The sequence below is a fragment of the Mandrillus leucophaeus genome, unplaced genomic scaffold (genome assembly GCF_000951045.1).
Source record: "Mandrillus leucophaeus isolate KB7577 unplaced genomic scaffold, Mleu.le_1.0 Scaffold122, whole genome shotgun sequence".
Taxonomy (NCBI): Eukaryota; Metazoa; Chordata; class Mammalia; order Primates; family Cercopithecidae; genus Mandrillus; species Mandrillus leucophaeus.
In genome coordinates, this window is record NW_012100543.1 from 3406650 (window position 1) to 3426590 (window position 19941).

At 38.5% G+C, this 19941-nt stretch overlaps 2 protein-coding genes across 3 annotated transcripts in view; one reads left to right on the top strand and one right to left on the bottom strand.

Annotated features, from left to right (window-relative positions):
- GEN1 (GEN1 Holliday junction 5' flap endonuclease) overlaps positions 1-4967 on the bottom strand; it is a 28347-nt gene extending 23380 nt beyond the window's left edge. Inside the window, exon 1 of one of the 2 annotated variants that reach the window (XM_011971430.1) lies at positions 4859-4967. The gene's annotated coding sequence lies outside the window, so the exon portion shown is untranslated. Of the gene's footprint in view, positions 1-4619; positions 4642-4858 lie in introns of those variants that run through there. The other variant, XM_011971431.1, reaches the window with a different exon arrangement.
- A 29-nt stretch (positions 4968-4996) lies between these two features.
- SMC6 (structural maintenance of chromosomes 6) overlaps positions 4997-19941 on the top strand; it is a 120332-nt gene continuing 105387 nt past the window's right edge. The window contains exons 1-3 of the mRNA XM_011971451.1: positions 4997-5201; positions 12737-12864; positions 17011-17128. Coding sequence (XP_011826841.1) covers positions 12742-12864; positions 17011-17128 — 241 coding nt within the window. The 5' untranslated portion in view covers positions 4997-5201; positions 12737-12741. The remainder of the gene's footprint in view (positions 5202-12736; positions 12865-17010; positions 17129-19941) is intronic.

The following is a 19941-nucleotide window of genomic DNA, read 5'->3' on the forward strand; positions in this document are numbered from 1 at the left end:
TGCAACCTCTGCCTCCCAGGTTCAAGTGATCTGCCTGCCTCAGCCTCCCAAAGTGCTGGGACTATAGGCATGAGCCACCGCACCCAGCCCTGCCATGAGTATTTTTCTGTGTACTCATTTCTATGAAGTGTACAGTGACATCTATGGATGTCACTTTACAGATAAAAATATACAGACTTAAAGGGTCAAGAAAGTATTTGGTAGTAACAGTGACCCAGAACTAATATTGTCTATTTCACATCCTGAAGCCCCACTGGTTGAATGTACCATTGTGGCATTGATTCAGTTACTGTGAAAAGTTGTGGTTAATTCTGGAAAGAGTGGGGTACATATATTCTTAAGGTCATTATTATGAAGAGAAATGAGACAAATTATTAACCCATCAGAACACATTAAACCAAAAGTCCGAGAAGAAAGTTCTTGACAGTTTTGCTTTCCTTTGTGACTCACGGTGCATACTGGAATAGATTGCTATCAAAGAAAATTAGGCAATTCCTTTGTTCTAATTTCATTAAAATGTGACCCTGACCCTAGCAGTCAAAATTTTAAATGCAGGTTATCTTCTGGTTTAGCAATATCTCTTCCAGGAATTTAAGATATGTTATGTGGTGTGCATGGATTTATATACAACAATATTCACTGTAACATTGTTTACAATAGTAAGACATTGAGAAGAGCCAGGTCTCCATGGAGGACTAATTAAGTAAATTATGCAATATTGAAACTAAATTAGATGATATCACAAATAAATCAGTAGGATAGAAATACAGGTACTAATAAAAAAACGGATGCAAGTTTTAAAATGAAAACAGGTATGAATATGTTAGGGATGATTATAGTTCAGGGATGGCAAGAACCACTTTTCAAAACATATCCCTTTGTGTTGTTTCATTTTTAAAATACTACATACCTGTATACTTTTCAAATTAGAAAAAAGTTAAAAAATATGTGACCCTATTTATTAGGAGTTGGAGAAATAAATTAGACACCTTTTTAGATGGTTTGCTTCTTGGCTAAATATTAAGTGACAAATTTAAACAGAATTCATGGGTCAAATTAAAAAGTACTGTTCTGCAAATTTACAAGTACTTGAATATTAAATACTACTTCAGTATAGCTTTTTGAGGGAAGAGAGATTCACATTTTGTGGTTTCCTTCAGATTGCCTAGAACCAGTCCTGTGGAGTTGGCCAGGGCACGTATTTTCTCTGGCAACTTCCAGTTCTAAGTTTCAACATTCCTACCCTGTTTCTAATGATTCCTTTTGTTGGTTGACTACACATATACAAATGAATAGTAGTGAAGATTGCCACCTAGTGCAGTGATGTTTACGATGGCACACATAAACACACATTTATATATAGGACTGTGATGTCAATTGTATTCTTTCTGAGGGTTATGGTAAAAAAAAAAAAAAATGAAACAGCAACAAGGTAGACTCTTGATTTTATAAACTGCAGCCCTCTAAGTATTTCAAGTATATTAGGATCATTTTGTAAAGCTTTTAATTAAATATATTATTAACAGGGGGGCAGCCATGCCTTTAAAAAAAAAAAAAAAAAGTCCAGCACTGATTTGATTATTGGAAACCCCTAAGCAAGATAAAGAGGGCTTTCAACTAATCCCATAAATAATATCTTTAATATTACATGATTACTATGGTTAGAATTTAGTTATTATTTCATTTCTTTTGTTGGAAACGAACCTGGTTTAAAGAATGATTAACCATGGTTACTTCTGAAAGAGGAAAATTATGTGAAATGTACATTTTATTAGAAAGAACATCATTATATTTTAAGAATGCAATTAACCCCAAATCTCTGTTTCCGTCATCAATTGTTTTCCATTCCTTATCACATGTTCTTTGCACCAGCTATTCCTCGGAAGTGATATTAAGAAGCAATGGTTAAGACTGTGAAAGCATAAAACATTCCAAAACAGGACAGAATGCAATAGCTTCTAAGATATTAAAGCACAACTACACTGAAAGATAGAAGAGATGGTTCTTGCATGAGGTCATAATGTGATGAGGTTATTTGAAAATGGCTCAGCATTAAGTAAAATTTAAAAATACTACACCGGCTGGGCATGGTAGCTCATGCCTATAATCCTGGCACTTTGGGAGGCCGAGGCAGGCAGATCACCTAAGGCCAGGAGTTTGAGAACAGCCTGGCAAAATGGTAAGACCCCATTTCTGTAAAAATAAATAAATAAAAATTAAAAATACCACACCAAGAACTATGTATAATTTCATCTTGCTTTTTATTTTTTTTACTATGGTAAAATTTTAAATTTTTTTGGTGTGGGATCTGGTGAGTTCCCACTCAAATCTTTTATAATGAATAATTATATTGATGTCAATCTGTTCATACAATCAACATATATATTATATATCAAAAGAAGTCTAACATCTTCATAAGTTTTTAAGAATTAGCTGTCACACAAACCTACTTACATGAACCAATGACGTAAGAACAATATAGCAAATAACTTTATAAATCTATTAATGGCTTCAATTTATTTAGCTTACTTATTTGAATCAACAAAGTCAGAACACATAGCTAACAACTTTATAAGCAATGGACTTCAGATAGAAAGCCTAGGATTTGGGGTTTGAATATACCACTGATTAGCTGTATGACCTTGGGAAGACATTCAACCTTTCTACAAAATGACAGGTATTAAACCAGATGAATTACAAGATTCTAATATCTGTAATCTAGTATCTAGTATTTGAATCTCATGACCAAATGGTAGCATGGAATAAAAAAAAAAAAATCACTCTATTTCAGAAAGTATTGCTTGGTATAATAGAAAGAACATAAATGTCCATCTTAAAGGACTTAAGAATCCACTTTCAGTTAAAACAAAAACAAGTCCTTTGATGTAACCATATGGTGCCCATAAATCAATTTAAGTTCCTAAAACTTCCTTAAAAGCTAATAAGCTTTTATTGGTTAATTATAAAACTGAATGAGGTGAGAAAAACACAGAACCTTGTTAATTTCACTAATGAATCAAATTTAAAGAACATAAAGTGGTCAGGGGCTTAAATGATGCAAAAATACACACTTTATTAAAGCAAGTTTTCCAATTTAGTTCAGCTTTAGGAAAAACATTAGAAAATTTACTTTGGAAAAGCAGAAAATGCTTAAATTTCCCAATTTCCATTTAGATGAGTATATATTCATATAAAGATTGGTAAATGGTGAAAACTATTTCAATGCAAGATTATATTTTAAGGGATTTATCACATAATCTCAGTAACTAATGCTGTTCTTTAAAATTATTTTTTCAATTTTATTTTCATATGAATTTAGCCTAAACATTGAGGCATAATTCACGCTTATCAATAAATACTTATTAAATGTCTACTATTTAACAGGAATGTTTTATAGGTGCTGGAGATACAATAATGGAAGAAGATCCAGCTCTGCATTTAAAGACCTTAGTAGGGTAGGCGAGACTGCAGATAAAAAGGGCGTAAGAGGTAAGAAAGCAAGCTATAGTTGTATTTAGGAAAAAAGGTCCCCCACTTAGGAATCAAGGAACGGTACCTGAAGCAAGTGACATGCAAGTAGGGACCTCCCAACTGTGTTTCCCATTGGTTACAACAAGGCCAGATGTTTTGGTCTATTTTGACTATGTCATATTTTTCGTAGATCCATGGCAAGGGCCACAGTAGGAATATAATATATATGTGATTACTTTTAGAAATAAAAAGTGACTTTGATGGAAAGAATTCCATTACTGGAGGCCAGAATTTTAACATCAATTTATTTGGAGGTGGGGTGAGGTGGCAGTCAATGCATTATTTTCCCCACACAGAAGAGAACATTTTGGAGTATGAAACGTAGGTTACTTGCTAGGTCAGTATATTCATGGGAAGGGTTGCGTAAAGACTGAAGGGGTAGCGTGGGGTTGAGAAGGGCGCTGAAACCTAAGCCAAGGAAGTAAGACTTCATTAATTCTGACGTTTATTTAGGGAGTTTACACTTTAGTTCACCGTGGGGGGAGGGGGGGGGAAGGAACGATCGTAAAAAAACAACTACAATCCCTTAAGGTAATTACTATAACAGAACTATATCCAAAATGCAAGGTTAACACGGAAAAGGGAACACTCAAATGTGCCTATGGGGATCAGGGAGGGCTCGGCGGGTCGGATTTGAGCGAGGCGTGGGAATCATCCCCATCGCATGCCCAGGGGACGCACAACGGGACCCAGCAGCTTCGGCTAAGCGCGAGCGGCCGGGAAACGAGCAGCTTTCCCGGGGCGGGGTAACCCGCAGGGCCCGCGAGAGTGGAAAACAGGGGCCAGGTCGCGGCCTGGCGGCTCGGTTCGGACTTCCTACTTTATTCAAAGGGAGTCATTGAAGGCGTTTTCGGAGGAGCAGCGAACAAAGAGCTTACCCCTAACCCTGATGGTCAAAGGAACCAGCGGGAGGGCCCGAGCGGCGCAGTCTCTCCACGTCCCGCCGGACTTACCCGGACAACCCTTCCTCCTTGGCTCTGGAAGAAGCCCCTTCGTCATTTACCAGTTTGGCCTGAATCCTAACTATTGTGCCTCCAAATTCCTGAATTTTCTCAAAAGAAAAAAAAAGAAAAGTCCTCTTTCTTTACCCAAGCAAAGACTAGCGCCCCGGGTTCAGCCGCCGGGCCCGGGAACACCAGGAAGCGTTTCGAATCCGGCGCCGGGCCCGCGCGGCCCCGCCTCTTCCGGGAAGTGACTGACCCCTTTCCCCCAATGGGGCCCACTCGGCTTTCCCTTGCCGGCCCAACCGGCCCAGCGGACGCATGCGTAGACCCGTTGCAGGGGGTCGCTCAGTTATCTTTCCCTTTTAGTTAGGCAAATCACTCGCCTCCCCCGCGTCCGGTAACTGCGGAGCAGCGGATGCCTACCAGCTTCCCCCGCCCGCCAAGGGGCACTTCCGGCCTCTCAGACGCCGGCTGCGCGAAACCCCGGAACTGCGCAGGCGCGGGCGGAGTCCCGAAGGGAGGGAGGGCGGGGCGCAAGCGCGGTTAGTCCCGCGGTGGGCGCCGGGGCGCCCGGGATCCTACCTTCTCCTGTTGCAGGCGCGCGGTTCCCAGCGGGCCGGCGGCGGTCAGCCGAGGTCGAGACACCCGCAGGGTGGCCTTAGCGGCCGGTCGTACCGCGGCAGCCCCGCCGATCAGGTTCCTTTGGGAGACTTCGAATTGTTGGCGGTAGGGTGAAGGCGCGCCCTGTCGCTTTCCCTTGCTCCGGGGTTCATCCTCCGCCCGCTGCCCCCTTGGTTGGCGACCCCCAGCCACCTGGGAGAGGCAGGGTCAGCTGAGCTGCGGCGGTGTTCATGGTCGTCCTTGCGGGCCTGGGCAGGGGATGTCCGTTCCTCGGGCGGGTCGGGCGGCGGGCGGCACCTTCGCGCGCTCTCCGAGGCGGCACCGGTCTCCTGAGCCGCGGGAAATCTGGCGTCGGCTCGGGGCCGTTCTCTCCCAGGCGGCGGTCCCCAGATTCCCCCGGGCTGTGGCGAATAACTATAAAGTGGGGAGGGGTCTGGGGAAAGCTGGGATCGGGAGTGGCTCTTAGCATGAGTCTGATGATACCTCGCAGACGGCAACTGGTGTTATGCAAAGATCACTGAAATTGAATTTGTCATTAAAGCCCAGTTTTACGAAAATGCAAATTGTATTATCTAGAAAAATTAACATGTATTCAAAGGTTTATTGATGGCATTTCTCTGCCCTCATTTCTTACGGAAATGAACCGGAGAAGAATCCCAATTGGGAATTGCGGAAAACGGGACTCTAGGGTAGAGAAAGGGTTGTAGAACCAATAGGGCTTGAGGTAATACTGTGAAAATTCTTAGAGCAATCATTTGGTGTTTAAGCCCTCAAGACAGAAGTTTTGTGAGCACTTATTACTCTGCATATTTCAGAGTAGGAGATTAAAAGCCAGTGTTTTAAAGGCAAACTTCTCAGTAATATATATTCAAAGGAAAAAATAAAAACCCAAATTTCCTGACTTTTATATGGTTGCTGTGTGAACTTTTAACATGTACGATAGTATATACAGTGGCATGCAGTTTGGTCCATGGGTGTGTGGGTAGAGAGGGAACATGAGAACTTCTATTTAGATTTACTTTATTTCGTTTGATTTCTATGGGGAACATAGGGTATTAATTTTATGTTGGAATGTGTATTTCAAATTTCTTTTGCTTAATGGGTGCAAGTACAAAACGTTTGGAGACCGCTAGTATATTGCCTAAAAAAGTGTATTTATATCACAAAGAGCCAGAATTGTGTGACTCTGAGCAGATTGGTACCACCTCTTGTAAGTTTCAGTTCTTCTTATGTAAGTTGGAAGAAATAATACAGTTATCAGTGCATCCTCTGTATCCGTGAACTCAGTCAAGGGACTGAAAATATTTCAGAGGAAAAAAAGTGGATGGTTGCACAGACTTTTTTGTTCTTGTCATTATTCCCTAAACAGTACAGTATAACAACTATTCACATAGCATTTACATTGTATTAGATTATATAGGTAATCTAGAGATAATTTTTAAGTATGTGGGGAGGTTATACGCAAATGTGACACCATTTCATATAAGGGACTTGAGCATCTGTGGATTTTGGTATCTGAGTGAGAGAGAGGGGCTGTCATTTTGGAACCAGTTCTTAGGGATTGACTGGACCTAGCTGACAGGATTCTTAAGTATGTGGAGACAGAGAGGAAGAGAAAGTTATGTAGTTATTTATCGACATCTGTCTACAATCTGTATAAAGCACTTAGTATTGAGCCTGGCAAAAAGTACAAAGGTCGTGTTAAAGGTATTGCAGTGAATAACAAGTTTTATTCCCCAAAGGTTTATTTTACTGAGTATATTTTACTGAATCTGTAGAATTTTATGGAAAACCTACCTAAATCTTGACTGTCCTTTTTAGACCTAAGTTAGGAAAGACAATTAAAACTGTACTTGGCTTACTTTTAGGAATTAGTAAGTAACTCAAAATTTTACCATGATAGCTTGCATTATATTTAAGACACAATTAAAATGCCACAGTTCTTTATACACAACCGTAAGTCCAGCTGACTGAGGGTCAAGTGTAGTTGCTTAGGTTAATGTTGGCATTTTTGATTCACTATTTAAATAAGTTACATCTTTTCTCTCTTGAGCATGCTTTTCTTGGTCACCAAATTCAAACTACTTCCAGTAGCTTTCTCAGCTCCACCCACAAATCCTTCTCTATTGCAGAGTATACTTTACTACTGACTGGCCTCTCTATCTCAAATACCTTAGGAGCACTTCAAACTCAGTGTTTTCTTTCTTTTTTTTTTGAGACAGAGTTTCACTCTTGTCGCCCAGGTTGGAGTGCAGTGGTGCAATCCTGCCTCAGCCTGTCCAGTAGCTGGGATTACAGGCATGCACCACCACACCTGGCTAATTCTGTATTTTTAGTAGAGATGGGGTTTCACCACATTGGGCAGGCTGGTCCTGAGCTCCTTACCTCAAGTGATCCACCCATCTCGGCCTCCCAAAATGGTGGGATTACAGGCATGAGCCACTGAGCCCAGCCCAAACTCAGTGTTTTCAAATAAAATAAATATTTCATTCTCCCTTCTTGCCAAACCTGTTCCATCAACTTATAATGGCATTTAGTATTAAGTGTGAAGATGAAACACAAAATGAAATTTTATAAAACACACCCAATGTTTTGATTGACTTTAATAGTAACAATAGAGAATTTTTTTTTTTTTTGGAGACAGCTGTTCACTCTTGTCACCCAAGCTGGAGGGCAGTGACACGATTTCGGCTCACTGCAACCTCTGCCTCCCAGGTTCAAGTGATTCTCCTGCCTCAATCTCCTGAGTAGCTGGGATTACAGGCGTGCACCACCAAGTCCAGCTAATTTTTTTTGTGTGTTTTTAGTAGAGATGGTGTTTCACCATGTTGGCCTGGCTGGTCTTGAACTCCTGACCTCAGGTGATCTGCCTGCCTCGGCCTCCCAAAGTACTGAGATTACAGGCGTGAGTCACCGCGCCCAGCCAATAATAGCCTTTTTTTAAGTTTAATGAAGGATAGACAAGATGAAGGACAGATTAATAGCCAATTTCACTGTCTGTGAGTAATTAACTGTCAAATTTCAGTTTATGCCAGTAGGAACCTGGGCGTTAAAGAGGTTTAACTGGGTTTTGACAAACCTGGATTTGGATCTGAGCCCTGCTATTTTAGAGCTATAGAAGCCTTTGTATGTTAGAACTAAGTTGTAGCTACAAATTCAAGTCGTTTACTTGTGACTCAATCTCTCCTTTTGTAAAAATAAGGGCAATATTTATCTCATAAAGATGTTGGGGATCAAAGAAAATAGAAAGTGTTCTTCTCAAAAGCTAAGTTTGTGGTTATTCGACAAATATTAATTCTACTCACTCATTTGTACTCACCAATTCTGCTTATTCAGTCTTTTAAATTTCTTGTTTTATCTCTTCCCTTTGTCCCTGATATTACCACTGCTTTTGTTTAGCAGCTCATCTCTTCTGCTGCTATTCTTACGTTCTGTTTCATCTATCTTCTATATTGAGCAACAGGATGTTTTCAGTACAGAAATCTCAGTGTTCAGATTTTATTAACTGAAATGCTGTGCTTTATATTTCCCAATTTTGCTGATCCTAACATTTTAGATGGATGGACTTAACAAATTTTTTCACATAAGTATTTATACTATTTATTATCCAGTTAATCTCGTGTAATTTCATGATATATTCCAAGCAGTGTACTTAATTAAGCACATTCAAAATGAAGTTGTTTACTGTAGAATAAATGTCTGTTGTGGTAGGCAGAGTAGAATTGAGGATGTGGTAAACACAATCCAGGGCAGATTCAGAAGTAGTAGTAATTTGCCTTTTTAAAAAAATGATAACACTGTTTTTTATTAAATTCTAGTTTTGTTACGTGTGTCACTACTCTTAGTTCCTAATTTAGTATTAATGGGAAATATGAATTATTACATACTTAATAAAATTTAGAATTCTGTTAAAATGCATGATCTCTATCAAATTTCCTATACATCTACATGCTATAATGAACTCTTGGTTATTAATTTTTCTTTTTCTTTTTTTTTTTTTTGAGATGGAGTCTTGCTCTGTCGCCCAGGCTGGAGTGCAGTGGTGTAGTCTTGGCTCACTGCAACCTCTACCTCCCAGGGTTCAAGCCATTCTTCTGCCTCAGCCTCCCAAATAGCTGGGACTACAGGCGCGTGCCATGGCCTAATTTTTGTATTTTTAGTAGAGACGGGGTTTCACCATATTGACCAGTCTGATCTCGAACTCCTGACCTCGTGATCCGTTTGCCTTAGCCTCCCAAAGTATTGGGATTACAGGCGTGAGCCACTGCGCCCGGCCATTAATTTTTCTTCTTGAACTTATTTTATTGATGGTCTTCATTGTCCCTGCTTCTTGTAAGGGAGAAATGAGGTGTTCTTTAATTCTGTTTTTTTTTTAATTATAAATAAGTAAAGAAATATTAAAAACTATGACGAGCTTTATAGATAAATTGAAAATCCCAGAGGAGCCTTTTTTCTCCTTTTTTTATTCCAGCAAAATTAAAATATTTTTCTTTGCATCTGTAAATATGTCTCTTTAGCCTTTTGGAAACAATTTTACTGTTTTAATCTGTATCTGATGCTCTAGACATTCAAATATGTGTTTGAAAATCCATCATCATTAAATTACAAAGTGAGTCCTCTTTTAAAAGGTAGGATCCTTCAGTGTCTGTTAGATGCAAGTTACCCTGGCAACCTAATAGCAAACTGCAAATCCCAGGTCATGCTCAGCAAATAAAAAACATCGTCATCATGTAGTGTTTGGGTGTACTGTCTTCTGTATAGAATCTCATATTCCTTGTGAGAAGCACATCACATTTTCCCTAGTGCATTATCTGTTAGCTAATGTCTGAGTGCCTGCTAACTGCATAATGTTAGGCATTAATAAAAACAGTTTCTAAAAGGACATTAAATGTTGGAGACACCAAAAAGTAATGCTTTCTCTTTGCTCTTCTGTAATAAATAAATTACTGCTCAGTAACTGAGAAGGGAATAGAGGGTGGTTAGCAGAGAAGAAAGTGTTGGAAAAATAATGACCTGGTAGTATCTCAGGGAATTTAAATTAATAATAAACTGAAACTGATCTATGTTGATTCTTATTATTTTGAAAAATATGTTTGATTTTGAATTTTTGATTTTTGTAAGTTTCAAAATATTAAATTGTAAAAATGAAGCTGAATATTACATAGATGTAATTGTAATGGTAATATTGTCTTAGAAGACATTTATTTAGGTTAAATATCCTTTGGATGGTAAGTAATATACCCTTTAAATGATATTTGACTTCATAATGTATAAAGTTCTTCATTGCCTTCAGGATAGGATAAAGTCCCAGTTATTTTCTATGGTTTACATAACAATTCAGCTCTAATGGGCTTGTGAATCACCTTAAGTCTTGTTAAAGTGAAGATTCTGATTCACTTGCTCTAGGGTGGGGCCTGAGATTCTGGATATCCGATAATTGGATATCTTCCCAGGAGATGTAGATCTTGCTTGCCGGTCCTTGGACCACACTTTAAATATGAGGAGTCTACAAGTCCTTTTGTGGTCTATTTCTTCCGTACTGCTCTAACATTATTACTTGCTAGCTGTGCCTTATAATTTATGACACTGTATCATGGACTTGCTTTTAATATCCCCCTGTAGCTGCACTTTGCAAAATGTGGTCCAGGAATCCATGAGACTCTTGCAAGGGATCTACAAGGCCAAAACTGTTTTAATGATAATAGTAAGATGTTATTTGCCCTTTTCACTCTCATTCACTTATGAGTGTATAGTGGAGTTTTCCAGAGGTTACATGACTTGTGAGATGTCATTGCTCTGACTGATGGAATATATACTGTGTGTCCCTTGTTTTAAAAGTTGCTCAGTTTTGGCCAGCCGTGATGACTCGCACCTGCAATCCCAGCACTTTGGGAGGCTGAGGTGGGCAGATCACTTGAGGTCAGAAGTTTGGTATCAGCCTGGCGAACATGGCAAAACTCCATGTCTACTAAAAATAAAAAATTAGCTGGGTGTGGTGGCGCTCACCTTAATCCCAGCTACGTGGGGGGCTGAGGCAGGAGAATCACTTAAACCCAGGAGGCGGAGGTTGCATTGAGCTGCAATCGTGCCACTACACTCCAGCCTGGGAGACAGACTGAGACTCCATCTCAGAAAAAAAAAAAAGAGAGAAAAAAGTTGTTTAGTTTTAAGTTCTAATATAATAAATATTGGTAGACATAAGCAAAAGCTCTTTGAAGTCCTTTGTAAAAGAGATTATAACCTTTGAGAACTGCTTCCCTCCATATTGGACTGTGGACACAGAGACTCAGATCTAGAACTTAAATCAGAGCTATTTCCTTAGCCACAGTGACTGCTAGGCTGGGGTTGCAGTTTCAATTTCCCATGTGGTCTCCAGTGATACTGCAGTGGGAGTGGCCTTCTCGCCTCTGGGCAATGGCAAAAGTCCTGACTTTGCGTTATGACACTAGCCAACTAGGAGAAGGAGTAAGTAGCACCCTACTACTTCCTGTGTGGGTGGAAATCTAGGCTCTCTAGGTGGTCCCCACTGACACCATTACCATGGCTCCCTACTTGTCTACTTAGCCTTCTTTGACTCTACCCCCGTTAGGGTGTTGAGATGCCACCTTGTAGCCTCGCTAGAGTGGAAGTCAGGCTACCCCCTTGGATTTTGCTTGCATGGGTAGGAGAGCCAGTTATATACATGGTACAGAGAGGGTTGCTGTGGTCTAATATTTGGGGGATTTAAGTACATTGAGCCTAGAACTGTTGTTTATATTCTTATAGCTTAGAAATTTTTGATTATGTTAGAGATTTTTCTCTCCATTTAGCAAACAATTAGACACTTAATCATTTTAGGTCTTAAATGTATTCTAAAGAAAAAAATGAAAGCAGCAATCAAAGAGGTCATAAAGTTTAATTTTAATCACAAACTATCAGCTTTGACTGGAGGTTCAGTATGCATATATTCAGCAAAATCATGTGTAACTTAAAGATGTTAATTTTCTAGGCTTAAATTTTGTAGATGATTGGCAAAAAATAGACAATCAACCTGGACTTTTTTTTAGGGAAGAGTTAAAGGAAACCACTGGTGCTAGGCAATGTGCTTCAAAATATGATTCTTTGGGAAAGACAATTTAAAAATTAAAAGTTTTATCTGATTACTTTATAGCTTGTAAAAACTGGGGATTGCTTTGGATTAATTTCAGGAATCACCATGCCATCTCTATGAATAGATTTAGAAAACTAGAAACCACAATTTCAGAAAATCTTTTACTGATAAAATCTTGGCTATGAATACGTCTGAAGTAAAATCAAGTAGTATAGAATATGCGGATGTTAAAGCAACGGAAATTTACTATCTTATGCTTCTGTGGATTAGAAGTCCAACACAGGTCTCACTGGGCTAAAATCCAAATGTCCGTAGGGCTATGTTCTGTTTTAGAGGCTCTAAGAGAAAATCTGTTTCCTTGCCTTGTCCAGCATTTTTTGACTCATGTCTCTCTTCCTCAGTGCAAGATGCAAGACTAATTTACTTTAATTTTTAAGGTAAAAATAGACGGACATAGTACTTAAAGTTTAATTAACTTTGTTAGATTTATTTTAAGTTTAATATATATGGAACTTGATTTACTTCATTGTTGCTATAAATATTTGTTCAGACCTGATGGCCAAAAGAAAGGAAGAAAATTTTTCCTCTCCTAAAAATGCCAAAAGGCCAAGACAAGAAGAATTGGAGGATTTTGATAAAGATGGTGACGAAGACGAATGTAAAGGTACTTCTACTTTGGTAAGTGAAAAATTATAAAATTACGCTTTTTGATATGTTTTTCTTGTCACATTCATAATATCACATTCTATGATAACTTAAAATCAAGAAAAAGTAATATATTTTTTTAAAAGTTGAGGTAAAATCTGTTCTGGCTAATTTTGAAGGTTATGTTAATTATTAGAAAAATTAATAGAGAAAATGATCAAAGGACTGAATGTATAGAAAAGTGAATAAAATTAACAAACTTTTAGTAAGACCAACAAATGCCAAAAGAGAAAAGACACAAATTACCAATATCAGGAATAAAATAGGGGCTATCCACAGACCCTGCAGACATCCAAAGGAAATGCAGTTAGCAAGTCTACACACATAAATTTGACAACTTAGATGAAGTGGACCAATCCTCAAAAAGGAAAAATTACTACAACTCACCAGTATGAAATAGATCATTTGAATAGCTCTGTAACTACTAAGGAGATTTAATTCATAATTTTAAACTCCAGAAAATGAAATCTACAGACCCAGTTGGTTTCACTGTAGAATTGTACCAGACATTTAAAGAAGAATCAACATGAATCTACACAGTCTTTTCCAGAAAACGTAAGAGGAGAGAACACTTTTCAATGTATTATCTTGATACCAAAACCAGACAAAGTGGGACCCCCAAAAAAACTAACTGTAAAACTGGTATACCTAACAGATATGGTTGCAGAAATACTGAACAAAATATTTACGAGGAGAATTCAGCAATGTAGTTGTTCCTTGGTATTCAAGCAGGATTGGTTCCCAGGACTCTGCTTCAGACCAAAATCCACTGATGCTGAAGTCCTTTATAATCTGCCCTGTGTATTCACATCTGCAGAATTTGCAGACAGGAAGAGCCAACTATATGTAAAAGAATTATATGTCATGATTAATGGGATAATTTTAGGTATACAAACCTGATTCAGTCTCCAAAAATCAGTCATTGTGATTCACCATGTTACAGGCTAAAGAAGAAAAATCACAGGATTATATCACTCAGTGCAGCAAAAATGTTTGATAAAATTCAACACCTATTCATGACTAAAACTCTCAGAAAAATAAGAATAGACTGGAACTTCCTCAATATGTTAAAGAGCACCCACAAAAAAACTGACAGCTAACGTTATACTTAATGGTAAAACATTGGATACTTTTCCCCAAAGATCAGGAAGAAGACAAAGTTGTTTGCTTTTATCACTTATTGAACACATAGTGCTGGGAAATCTAGCAGTGCAAACAAATCAAGAAAAGGAAACAGAAGGTATAGAGTTTGGAAAGGAAAAAAACACACAAAAAGTGTCTGTTTGCAGATTATGTAGATAATCCATTTGTTCATTTTCTACATAAAAAATCTCAAGGAATCTACAGAAAACTCTTAAAATGAATAAATACATTCAGCAAAGTTATAGGATAAGGTATTTTAAAAATGCTTTACTTTTATATACTGGCATTGAGCACATGGACATTAAAATTCAAAATACTATTTTCAATCACTCAAAAAAAATGAACCACTTTGGGGCAATGCACATTAAAACAATATTGGGATACCAACACACCCGATAAAGATAAAATGGCAATAGTTCAAACTACTGAGAGCACCAAATGCTGACAAGAATGTGGAGCAACAGGAACTCTCATTCGTTGTTGGTGAGAATGTCCAGCCACTTTGGAACACAGTTTGGCAGTTTCTTACAAAACCAAACATCCTCTTACCATACAGTCCAGCAATTGAACTCCTCAGTATTTACCCAAAGGAGTTGAAAACTTATGTCCACACGAAAACCTGTGCTTTCATGTTTATAGCAGCTTTATTTGTAATTGCCAAAACTCCGAAGCAACCAAAATGTCCTTCAGTAGATAAATGGATAAAGAAACTCTGGTATATACAGACAGTGGACCATTAGTATTAAGCTATTAAGCCATGGAAAGACATAGAGGAACCTTAAATGCATATTACTAAGTGACAGAAGCCAATCAGAAAAGGCTACATACTGTATGATTCCAACTATATGACATTCTGAAAAAGGCATAACTATGGAGAGAGTTAAAAATCAGTGGTTGGTTGCTAGTGGTTGAGGAAAGGGAGGGATGAGTAGGTGGAGCACTGGATTTTTAGTACAGTAAAAATAACTCTGTACAATACTAAAATGGTGGAAACATGTCGTTATAAATTTGTTCAAATATATAGAATGTACAGTAATATCAAGAGTGAACCCTAGTACAGACGGTGGACTTGGGTTGATAATGATGTGTTAGTGTGGGTTCATCGGCTGTAACACATGTACCACACTGATGGTGGATGTTGATAATGAGGGAGACTATGCATGTGTGGGGGTAGCGGGTATATAGGATATTTCTGTATCTTCCTCTCAATTTTGCTGTGAATCTAAAACTACTCTTAAAAAATTAAGTATTAAAAAATGAAATATGTCTAAAGCTAACAAAATATGTACAGGACTAATATGGTGAAAATTATACAGTGCTGATGAAGGGAATCAAAGAACACCCGAATAAATGGAGACACATACTTATTCATGGATTAGACAACTCAATATAGAAATTATGTCAGTTCTCCCCCAAAATGATATGTAAGTTTAAATGCAGTTCTATTAAAACCTCTGCAAGATATTTTGTAGGTGTGTATTTTATTCTAAAATTTAGGTGAAAAGGCAAAGGAACTAGTAAATACACCTTGGTACATCCATACCATAAAATATAGCTTAAGAATAAAAAGGAGTGAACTACTGATATAGGCAACAACAAAGAATTCGGCTGAGTGAAAAAAGCCAGTCCCAAGAGGCTACATTTTGTCTGTTTCTATTTATTTAACATTTTAGAAAGGGCAAAGTTAATAGAAATGAATAGATTAGTGGGTCAGGGGTTAAGGTGGGATGTGGATGTGACTATAAAAGGGCAGCATGCGGGATCCTGATGATGATGGAAATATTCTGTATTTTGACTATGTCAGTGTCAGTAACTTGGTTGTGATATTGTTACAACCAAGTTGTAAGTTACAATGGGAGGAAGTTACAAGGTTGTGAAGTTACAATGGGAGGAAACTGAGTAAAGCGTACACAGGATCTCATTTCTTAAGGATTGCACGTGAATCTGTTATTATTTAAAAATAAAAATATTTCAAAAATTCTTCAACTGTGATTTCCAGTATTCTACTCATACAAGGATGTAAATGTTTTCTACTGTTTAATAAGATGTATGTCCAGAAGAGGAGAGCCAGGGAGTTTTAAAGAAATCTTTAAAATACCTGGAGACTTGAAAATGGTCTTCAAAAAAATTAGAAGGCCTGATAAAATAAGGCTGATTTGTTCTGGTACTTAGATAACTACAAAGTGCAAGTGACTACCATTTGCCAAACTCTTGGTTAAACCATTTGTAAACCTTATGTAACTTAATGCTGATATAATATTTACAGTATAGGAAATATTATTCCTGTTTTACGGACTCGGAAACTGTATATTCTTTATAACATTGCCAAAAGTCACACAGCTGCGATAGTAAGTGACAAAGTCACAAGAAGAGCAGGCTTTACTTTTTAAGAACATGTACTCCGCTCTTTGAATTGAAATAGTATATGTCAGATAGTGAATTCGGTGTTGAATGCATGGCTGGATAGTCATCTTTCAGAGGTATTCTAAATAAAGTATATAGGAAGTTTTGCTTTGCCAATTGGGATAGCAGTTCTCAACAAAGGGGATTCTTCTCTCTCCCTTTTGTGTCTGCCAGAGACATTTAGCAATGTCTGGATATATTTTTGGTTGTCACAACTTAGGGACAGGTATGTGTCGCTGGCTTCTAGTGGATAGAGGCTGGGGATGCCGCTAAACATTCTACAGTGCAGAAGACAGACCTCCCCACTAACAGAAAATTATCAGACCCAAAATGTTATTGCCAATATTAAGAAATCTGGTGACACACTTTTAAATCCTTTAAAGATTTTGGAATGAGTACTGACTCATAGAAGGTCTCATTTAATTTCATCTTATTCATTGAAGTTACCATTAGTCACTTTCTGTAAATTTTTTCATTGGTGATGTTGCTAGTCTTTCTGATGCCAGCAATGCTTGAATGGTTATAATGAGTGAATTAGATTGACTATTTTCTCCTATTGTTTTTTATTCATAGACTGCAGCAGAAGTTGGAATAATTGAGAGTATTCACCTAAAAAACTTCATGTGTCATTCAATGCTTGGACCCTTTAAGTTTGGTTCTAATGTCAACTTTGTTGTTGGCAACAATGGAAGTAAGTGTTTTTTCCCTCCTCGTTTGACTTTGAGTAGTACTTTGAGATTAGAGTACATTAACTTTTTGAAATAGGTGACTATTACTGCTAATAAGTGTTTTGGCTATAGATGTATAACTTGTGGTTATGAATATTCTTGGTATTTGCTGCCAGTGTACACTTAAAGAAAATATTGCGTTAACTCTAGGTTTGTTACTTAAGCAATAGGGATAAACATTTCCTGCTTATGTTTTTAATGGATTCATCTTGGAATCTATACCACAGAAGGGTAGACAAGCGATCCTTATTGCAATTGAGGCAGCCTTGTGTCTTACCTTACTAAATATTGTAATAGAGCACAAATGAAGTGACTTGGCAATCCAAACATAAAAGTAACAAATTCTTACCAGGTGGCCAATAAAAGCTTTAAGAGGAGGTGGTTTTTGTGCCAGTTCTTGAATGAAAATTATCGATTCTGTAGGTCTCATTGGCAAGAAGAGGCTGAGATGTTCCAGACAAAGATTGCTCATCAGCTAAGGTTTGGAGGAGTAGAGGTAGATGTGTATAGGAACTGGTGAATAACCTTATATGATTTATTGTATGGTGGACGGTGGAGAGAAGCAGAAGCTGGCTGTGGAGAGTCATGTTCTAGGCAGTATTGTTGAGGATGTTGAATGTCATAATAAAGAGTTTGGAGTTTTATTTTGAAGACGGTAGTGAACCAATTAGAGTTTTGTTTGTTGTTGCTTGGTGGTTTGGGTTTGTTTTTTTTTTTTTTTCTTTTTTTTTTTGAGACAGAGTCTCCCTCTGTCGCCCAGGTTGGAGTGCAGTGGTGCCATCTTGGCTCAGGGCAACCTCTGCCTCTCAGGTTCAAGTGATTCTCCTGTCTCAGCCTTGTGAGTAGCTGGGATTAGCGTGCCTTCACGCCTGCCTAATTTTTGTATTTTTAGTAGAGACAGCTTTTCACCATGTTGGCCAGGCAGATCTCAAACTCCTGACCTCAAGTGATCCGCCTGCCTTGGCTTCGCCGAGTGCTGGGATTAGCAGGTGTGAGCCACTGTGCCCGGCCACAATTAAAGTTTTTGAGTAAAGGAGTGGCATGGCCACAATTCATGAAACAGACTGACCACATTGTGGACAATGGATTAGAAGGGGAAAAATACAGGAGGCAGAAAGTTTCCAGGCAGTTCTGTGGTAGGTCTGCCAAGAATGTGGTGTTAACTCCTGGACTGAGAAGGTACACAGGGAGAGGAGGCTTACCAGAGTCTAGAATAGGAAGCTAGGTTATGTGTAGCTCTGCCGTCCCTTTTGTGGTTCTGTTTTTCTTACTTTATCATTCAGTCAAGAAGAAAATGTCTCTAGGAGAAATGGGTGGACAAGGGGATCTCTATTTTAGAGGGGTCACATGGGACAAGAAATAAATACTGGTGGGTTCTGAAGTTAGGTCTTTTAACTTTCAAAACAATGGTTTTTATTAATAAAAACTAATAGAAGAGGAAATAATGCAAACAGTGGAGGCAGTGCATTTGGTAATGAAGAAAAGGGAGTTAGAAGAGGAACTTTAAAGGCATTCCAGGAACTAAATTAGGTTAATCAGTGGTGTGTGTTAGTTACTTTGTATTACTTTGAGGAAGATAAGGGGCTAATGAAAGTTGATTGGATTGGTTGAATGGAGTTCAAAAATTGTTACCATATTCTCTGTGTGTGTGTGTGTGTGTGTGTGTGTGTGTATTTAAAGAGACAGGATCTCTCTCTCTCTCTGTCACCCACGCTGGACTGCATGATGTGATCATAGCTCACTGCAGCCTTGAACTCCTGGGCTCAAGCTGTCCTCTCCCCTCAGCTTTGAAAGTAGCTAGGACCACAGGCACATGCCACTATGCCTCCCTAATTTATTTATTTATTTTTTTTGAGACAGAGTCTTGCTTTGCCCAGGCTGGAATTCAGTGGTACTGTCTTGGCTCACTGCAGCCTCCAGCTCCTGGGTTCAAGTAATCCTCCCACCTTAGCCTCCCCAGTAACTGGGATTACAAGTGTGCACCACCACGCCCAACTAATTTTTGTATTTTTAGTAGAAACGGGGTTTCACCATGTTGGCCAGACTGGTCTTGAACCCCTGACCTCAAGTGATCCATCTGCCTTGGCCTCCCGAAGTGCTGTGATTACAGGCGTGAATCACTGTGCCCAGCCTGCCTGCCTAATTTTATTTTTTGTAGTGACCGGGTGTTACTCTGTTGCTCAGGCTGGTCTCTCTGGTCTCAGGTGAGCCTCCCGCCTCAGCCTCTGAAAATGCTGGGATTACAGGTGTGAGCCACCACACCTAGCCCTCAGCTTGTAATATTTTAGATCCGTGAAGGTATAAAGAAGTACAGTTCTCAAAGAGCTAGAAAATGAATAATATTCAAGTTACAAATAACAGTTGTTAAAATATTGTATAAAAACATGTATATGACTTGGCTGATTTTTTTCTACTTAAGTTCATTCATTCAACAAATAATGCAAGTACTTATTATGTGCTAATGTTAGGGATACAGTATTGAATGAAAGAGACAACAATCCTGTCCACATGGAGCTTACTTTTGAGGGATGTTAACAGTAGTTTCTGGCTGGGCCCAGTGGCTCACATCTATAATCACAGCACTTTGGGAGGCTGAGGCAGGAGGATTGCTTGAGAACCAGGAGTTTGAGATCTGAGCAACATCTGTCTCTTATACACATCTAGATGTGTATAAGAGACAGTTTTAAGAACATGTACTCCGCTCTTTGAATTGAAATAGTATATGTCAGATAGTGAATTCGGTGTTGAATGCATGGCTGGATAGTCATCTTTCAGA